At 33.0% G+C, this 7,988-nt stretch overlaps 1 protein-coding gene across 6 annotated transcripts; it reads left to right on the top strand.

The window, feature by feature from the left end:
• The first annotated feature begins 542 nt into the window (after nucleotides 1-542).
• On the top strand, nucleotides 543-6,889 carry LOC114379926. Of its 6 annotated transcripts, none has more exons than XM_028338757.1 (10): nucleotides 543-944; nucleotides 1,128-1,282; nucleotides 1,540-1,809; nucleotides 2,620-2,719; nucleotides 3,409-3,465; nucleotides 3,850-3,967; nucleotides 4,824-4,906; nucleotides 5,531-5,592; nucleotides 5,699-5,804; nucleotides 6,413-6,889. In XM_028338757.1, exons 3-9 carry the CDS (start codon nucleotides 1,589-1,591, stop codon nucleotides 5,802-5,804), a joined length of 747 nt encoding a protein of 248 aa, XP_028194558.1. In that variant the 5' UTR covers nucleotides 543-944; nucleotides 1,128-1,282; nucleotides 1,540-1,588; the 3' UTR covers nucleotides 6,413-6,889. The 6 variants fall into 6 exon arrangements, with proteins under 6 accessions (XP_028194558.1, XP_028194553.1, XP_028194555.1 ...); XM_028338752.1 differs by having other exon boundaries at nucleotides 1,414-1,809; XM_028338754.1 differs by having other exon boundaries at nucleotides 1,128-1,809; nucleotides 5,708-5,804.
• The last annotated feature ends 1,099 nt before the right edge of the window (nucleotides 6,890-7,988 follow it).

Here is a 7,988-nt window from a genome sequence, read left to right as displayed (position 1 = left end):
GTCAAAGCTAATAGGCTGGGAATATATTACTTCAAAGCTATTCAATATGACTTATTTTTTGGGTTGAAGTTTTAAGCCAATGTGATGTGAAGCCAAAAAGGCTATAAATACGACTTGACGGTACATTAAGTAGATTCAGTTAAATTTTTGTGGATTCAACAATATTTTTAATTTTATATGAAAGATATAGGAAAAATCACTGCCAAATCAAACACACTTTGAATCTATTACTTCTATTTTAGTTAACATAAATATAATATTATAATATGTGTTTGACAAACTAATAACATATGAATATCATTGAAATAGATATATTAATGATGAAAAATCAATAAAATCACTAATTTAATACATAAATACCCTACTTGTTATTGTTAATTATTTTTTGAACATGTATTAAATTTGAATGGAGTTATCATGGGATGTTGTCTTGGCATAGGATGTATGTACTTAATGCCTGTGCTTTTAAATAAAATAACATTCATACTTTGCATAAAAAAACAAATGATAAAAGATAAATTAGCAGAAAAATTAAGCAGAAAGGAGAGGTGGAGTCCACAATGATCAGCATCAAATGCTTATTGGGATTCGCACTGTTGCTGAATTCCAAGATCCACAACCATCCATTATTATCTTTCCTTTAAATTTAAAAACAATTGTTTCAAAAATTAAAACTAGATTTTCCTATTTTCCCTTTCTCTGCATCCCTGTTGGCGGAGCTCTAAGCCATCTCTTGTCTCTCTCGAGAGGGGAAAGAGAGAGAGTGTGTGTTTCGGTGTCACAACGCAAAGCAGCGTACCCCGCAACCCAGAAAGTAGCAAATGCCAAATGGTAGTTCAGTATTAGCATTGTAGCGTAGTGTTGGAGAGAGAAAGAGAAAAAAAAAAAAGCACTACCGTCACCACAACCAACTAGGCCTCGGTCGGAAAGTTGCTACTAAAAAGGTAACTCTCTCTTTCTCTCTCTATCCACTCCCTGTTGTTCTGTTACGACACGTCTGATTTTGCTGTTATCAGGGCTTTTATCGTTTTCCTTTACTTTGTAGCTCTATAATTGACCCTCTTGACGATGAAGCTTCTTCTCTTTTCTAGACTCTGACTTTGGGTTTTTCTGGGCTTTAACTTCAGGTTTCACCTTCTGGGTCACTCTTTACTTTTCTGGGATCTCCATTTTCTGAGCTGAAGTCTGAATTTTTGGAGGATTTTGATCGTGGGATTTCTTGTTGCTTATTCTGGGGTGTCACCAAGTTCCCTTAATCAACTGAATATCGAACCTTATCTGGGTATTTGGCCTTTGATTCCTGTTGGGTATTTCTTTTTTTTTTTTTACTTTTAATCTGTGTGGAATCTGAATAATTTTGATCTTGGAGGGTACCCTGAATCGGTGAATTGGCGTTGTTGTTTTGGTTTAAAGATGGTTGCTGATGCTAGTTGTGGCTTAAGGTGATTTAGGGAAGTTTTTAGATAACGGTATAATAAGGATGGCAGCACAGTCAAACGCTGGATTTCACAATGAAGATATAGATTCTATTTTGAACAGGCATGCAATATCATTTCAACCTGGTGGTGCTATTAACCGTTTGTCTGAGATGGTTCCAATGGGAAATTATTTTGGGCTAAGTAGTTCGTCTGGGATGATATATTCTGGGAATTCAAGCATCATTAACAGTAATCCTGTCATGAGTCAAGCTGGTAATCCATCCAGTTCTTCGCTTCTTCTCGATTCGGTCCCGGGGCTGAAGCACGACACAGGGTTGGCTGTTGAGTGGTCTGTTGATGAACAGTACAGATTGGAGGAGGGCCTTGCCAGGTAAGTTGTTTGTTTTGACTAGGTTAGGACATTTTTAGCTTTTCTTTAACCCTTTCATTATGGCTTCTATGTGTTAAATTGGTGCATGGTAACTCATTTTCAATTTACTTTCTCATGATGATAATAATTTCGGATCTTAGATGGACATAATTTTTTATTTTTTGTTTGTGTGATGAATCAATTGCCAGTTGGCCCTTTTGTATCCGTGAACTAATCATGCCGTCTGTCTGTAAGCCATTTTATGAAACATAAAGCAATCATGCTGTCCGTCTTTGTATCTGTGAACTACATGCTTTACTTTTTCTTATAATGGTCTTCTCAATTTTCGAATGTTGTTTTGGTTTGTCATTTCAAATCCTAATTAAACTGCTGCTAAGTATTCTTTTCTTTGCTAACTTCTTACACTGGTTGGACGAAAATGGAAATGGAGGGGAGGGGAAATTAGGGGACCCCATATCCCTCCCTCCCATTTTTGCCTCTACTGTATTGGGGGATTTGGAAGGGAGGGAAAATACTAAAAGTTTGTGAATTGTGTTGACTATATTATTCTAAATTTGAATACTTGAGCTTAATGGTTTTATTTGTTCATTTTAAGGGTATAATAGTAAATTAATTGTTTTTCCCTCCCCTCCCCCTCCTAACTAAACAAGGGATTCCTTCCTCCCACCTTCCATTAAAATCCATCTCCCCTCCCTTTAACATTGAACTAATCAGACCATTTATGTTATAGTGCTGATATTTCTTTCTCTTTATATAGTTTAAAAATATTTCATGACCCTTGTTTTTGTGATTCCTCTGTTTTGGGACTAGATATGCTGATGAGCCAAGTATCATGAGGTATATCAAAATTGCTGCCCTGTTGCCTGATAAAACTGTTCGTGATGTTGCTTTGAGGTGTAGATGGTTGACAGTAAGCTCTTTTTCTTTGAACAGTTTCTCCAATCTCCATTTTTTTTTGTCACCAGTTATGATACCTATCCAATTCCCAACAATAGAAGACAAATTTTTAAATGCATTAAAATCACTTGAATATGTTGTGATTAATTACTTGAAAGTTGAACATGTACAGTTGCACTTCCTTTTCCCAATGCATTCAAATTTTCTAGTCTAGCCACCTCCGAAACCTTAGTTTTTGGCATTGTTACAATGGCTCAACTTTTGCATGGCTGTGTAGCTAACTGTTGTATAAGCAACCGTGATATTAGTGATTTAAAAGGCAGGGTTTTAGATTTTGGTTGTTGTCATGGTAGCAGCTCCAGCAATTGCAGAAAAATGCAGGAAAATAAAGCTGATGGAATTTTCAATTTGGCCAAAATATGGTTGTTGTGGCTGCAATTGCCACTGCAGATCACAATTTAGAACCCTATTTAAAGGTTATGTTTCATCTCATGATCAAATATACTCTTAATAAAATAAACCAAGTTAACTTTCCTTGCCCTTTTTCTTTTCAGTTAAAAGTTGAAAAGTTATTAGGGTCCTTTATAAAGTTTTATCCACAAAATAGAAAGTTATGCACTGTATGAACATAATGCATTAAGCATTGGACTTGGGTACTTATGTGGTTTGCCCCTTTAAAGTACTATTTAAACTATTTTGCAGAGAAAGCGGAGGAAATCAGAAGAACACAATCTGGGAAAAAAGGTCAACAATAGAAAGGTACATGAAATCTGGGAAACTGATGTACATATACTATGTTTCTTGTAATTTAGTGTGTTTTAAGAGTTGTGATATTAATCTTTCCCTGATTCTGTCCTTTGATGTTTTATGTACTATGTAGGTGTTGAATTTCAAATATAATTTTTATTAAAAAAATTCAAACATATTTTACTTCTAAGGATGCTGATGAACATGTGTGTAAAGTTCATTTTAAACTCAAAACATATTTTACCTCAAGGATGTTGATGATAACACAATTAATAACAAAATATGATTGCATTGCATCCCATAAATGGGATTCCAGTTTTGATATATTGAATCAATAATGTCTTTAGGATCTAATGTTGACTGAAGAACCAGTATTCTAAAGTCATGCTTCTTCAGGATAAGCCAGTGGAATTAGCTTCAAAGACAAATTTACATTCAGCTCTGCCCTCAAGCATGGCTACGTATTCTCGCATTTCACACCATATGGACCAAAGGCAACGGATACAATATGATGGTTAGTTTATCGGGTTTTATTTATTTAATTTAATATATGAAGTATGAATTATAATGTAAGTTCTTATCATTTTCTCTTTCTTGTGTGCAACCACATTATTCATGATTTTTAAACTTCTTGCTCAGCTTTTGACTGCCAGTCTGCCAGTCTTAGAATCTATATGCAAACACATTTCATCGCTGAGAGAAAATATATTATCTGTTTTTAATATTTTTAGAGTGAAAATGATCTTTCAAATGGATTTTATTGTTTTCTAATTATTGAAAACCAAGAATGTTTTTGAAAACAGTTCAAAACATGCTCTTAACCTCTAATTTCCCACATTCCTATCCTAATAACTAATCATGAATCCAACAATTATGATCATTAGATCCCAAAATACAAATGCATAAATATTAAATACAATAATTGTAGAATGTGGAGAAGTGGCCCACATGGTGTTAAGTTCTCCCACAAATTGTGGAGACACCAGTTCAATCCCCAAGTCTACTCTCCGTCCCCATTATCCCTGCTGGCAAGCCAGCTTTCTACTATTATGCTAATCCAAAGAAGAAAAAAATTGTACATATTACTCATTCTTTACCAATGACATATCTTTTTGGTAGTTAATGTTCTGTTATATCTAAATGAAGTTCTGGTAGCTTTTAGTTAATGTCTCATTGTGTCTGGTAAATGGAATGCCATGATTGGTTTATCACTTTTCATTTTTTTTTAAATTGATGTACCAAACCCCATGGGATTATAATGTTAGCCTTAGAATAGAATCGTTCCCAGCCCCAGCTTTTATGATGTCTCATTTTTTGTGTGACCATTGCCCTTATTTTCATCAAATACTTTCTTCCTTGTGTGCAATCAGGTATATGTAGCCCTTTGAAGCAACTCATGGAGCAGAATGCTCAAGCTTTTAATCAAATCACTGCCAATTTGTCTACTTACAAGGTAAATAGCTCAACTGTCATGTTTTAGTTTTTTTTTTCTTCATAAATACTGGATCAGCTGATGATTATATGTCTTCCACAAGTAAAGAAAATCTTACCATGCTTAACAAATAGTAGGCCTGAAGTATTAACTATATGTGGCATTTCACCTGCCTCAATTTTTTGATGGATGGATAATTCATACCATGTTCAGGAAAAGATAAAATTGTTAGAAATAGAAGAAAAATATCACATTCACATGTGGCGTTGAAAAGTTATCAGTCATTTAACTGAAGTCAAGGTTTGATATGCCATATAAGATAGTGATTGAATTGTCTGTCTTGCTGCTTCAATTAAACATCTTAATGAATGGAATTACTCTCATGCATCAATGAATTTCCAAATTTACATCTTTGATTATTGTGTGCTAGTATTGCATTGATTTCCCAGTGTCTATTGTTAAGTAGGTTCTTCTTCATTCACTTCATTTTACTCTGCATTAGGGGGGGGGGGATTTAATGCATATCATTCTTTGATATTTTATATACTTTCTACCCCCCCTCTTTTTGCTATGCCTTCATCATATTATTCATTCACATATAATTACATTAAAATGAGATAATGATCACTTTCTTTGTTAACACAGTTGCAGGATAACATCGACCTCTTTTGCCACACAAGGCACAATATTAATACCATTCTTAATAAGTACGTGAATATTTTGAATTCACTTTGCTGTTAATATCGTGCAAATTCATTTTCTTTTATATTTGGTTTTGATATCTATAAACATTATGAAGTTCACTTAATTAAGTTTGTGCAGTATGAGTGAGATGCCTGGCATTATGAGCCAAATGCCGCCACTGCAAGTTAACATTAACGAAGATCTTGCAAGTAGTATTTTGCTTAATAGAACATAGGTAAGCTCTTGGTAAACTTAACTCATTTCTTGTATTTCATTGTTGAAGTTGCATATTCATGCTTCCATGTGTTTTGTGAGTGCAAGTACATGATTAATTGCAAATTTGCAATCTGTGTCCACAAAAAAATAGCAATATGTTCAATATATGAAAGAAAGGAAATAAAGAAAGAGAAGTAGGCCAACCATATGACAAATTCCAACTGTTAAGAGATATATAAAATCATTCTTGGCATCTACTTAGCAAATCAAAGCAAGCCATAAGGAAATTGAACCAAATCGCTATATGATTCAATTTGACTGATTTGCCTAGTTGGTTGGGAAATTTGAAGGCATGCTAGCTGTCACTCCCTTTTTGCTACCAAACAAGCTAAAATCACTATATGTTTCTGCCACAGCTACATAACCAGAGCATCTTTCTTGATGATGTTAGGTTTAAAAATTGATTTGCATATTCATTGGCAGTACATCTTGCACCAAACTTTAAAATAAAATTTAAAAATGGCTATCATAAAAAGCATGAATATCTGGTCATATACTCGTATTTGTTGAAGTACAGAATATCATATATCCTAAAAAGTTGATTGGTTTATGCATTGCCAATTCAAGCGGGCAAAGCGCTGACTCCATCAACATTTCCAACACAAATTAAAGTGAATCAGTGTAGAGAGGTTCGCATTCTTAGCTGCAACTGTTTTGGTGCCACATGCCATTGAGGAGCTAGGGACTATCTCATGACTTTCCAGAGTTTCTAATCCATCTTTGATCTTATTGCTCCCTGCTTTATTATTTCATTTGAAGGAAACCTTGGAACTCCTATTGTATAAACAAAACATTTTCCTTGCAAAAAAAAAAAAAAAGAAAAAGGAGAAAATAGGAAGCGATTAATATAACAATGGTTTGAGCTGAATGCACCTTATTGATTTCAGAGTGCAGGTGTTTTTCTCATGCCATAGGAACTATTGTAGATCTATTTATGCTAGTTTGTCATCGACTTCAAATTTAAGTAATGGTCATATTTAACAGTTGATAGCTGTTGTGTAATGTGTGAAGGTAAATCATTATTTACATAATTTCTTGGTTGTACGTGCGGGAATCAAGTTATAGAATGTTTGGTAATACGTCAGTTCTGCTCGTATGCGTGTTTAATTTTTACGTCCACAGAGAAGTTACTTTGTTTTAGCTTCCATTTTTCACGTTAAAACCGCAAGTCAGAGGCCTATTAGACGGGGGAAACCAAACATAAGTACATGGTTTCGGTTGTAGTTCGCTGAGTTGCCTTGCAGCTAACAACTTATGTATGTTGGCTTATAATATATATTTATCCTTTTCTTTAATGTGTTTATTTCTTGCTTTATTTTTTTGCATGAACCGGGTCTTTTTTAATGTGTCTATGGACCCTGAATCATTGATTAAGAAAAAATAAAATAAAATTGTTTAAATAGACATATACTTATTTTATAAAATAGTTATTTTAATACTTTTATTTAAATAGTATTGTATTTAATAGTACTAAATAGTGTCTATAGTCATTTAAAATATAGAATGCTGTTATTCTTTTTATATTAAGATGATAATGTAAAAAAAAAGTTAACCACATACGTTATTAGTCCTAATTTTTTTTTAAATTCGATTTTTAATTCTTAAATTTTTGTTTGAGTGGTTAAGGTTTCTTAATTTTTTTTATTAAATTTTTTAATCCTTAAATTTTTAAAAATTTCAGTTTTTAGTTCTGGAACAAAAATTTGAATCTATAAGTTTAAAAACTAAAAATCTTAATGAAAAAAAGTTGAAAGACATTAAACTAGAAATTTTAATGAAAAAAAGTTAAGAGACATTGATTAATCAAACAAAAATTTACAGATTAAAAATCAAATTTTAAAAAGGTTTAGCCTGAATTAATCCAAAAACGTATATATAAGAATGTCACAAAAATTGAATAAGGTTGTTGTACAGGAATCAGAATCTTATGTACTGCAATACACATAAAAAATTGAATTAATTGGGAGAATATGAGTATGAATAGCTAATACAATGATTTGTGTCATTTAATCGCATCATAAAAGCCATTGTTATTTTCAACCTTGCATTTCTATTGTTATTCTTCTCTCTTCGTTTCTCTTTAAGCATTTCCACTGCACGGTTCAATGTTAGGTTTTAGGAATGACTATTACAAGAAGGGATT

The sequence above is a fragment of the Glycine soja genome, chromosome 12, assembly GCF_004193775.1.
Source record: "Glycine soja cultivar W05 chromosome 12, ASM419377v2, whole genome shotgun sequence".
NCBI classification, from domain to species: domain Eukaryota; kingdom Viridiplantae; phylum Streptophyta; class Magnoliopsida; order Fabales; family Fabaceae; genus Glycine; species Glycine soja.
Note: the sequence above shows the minus strand (reverse complement) of the source record. Positions and strands in the feature narration are given on the sequence as shown.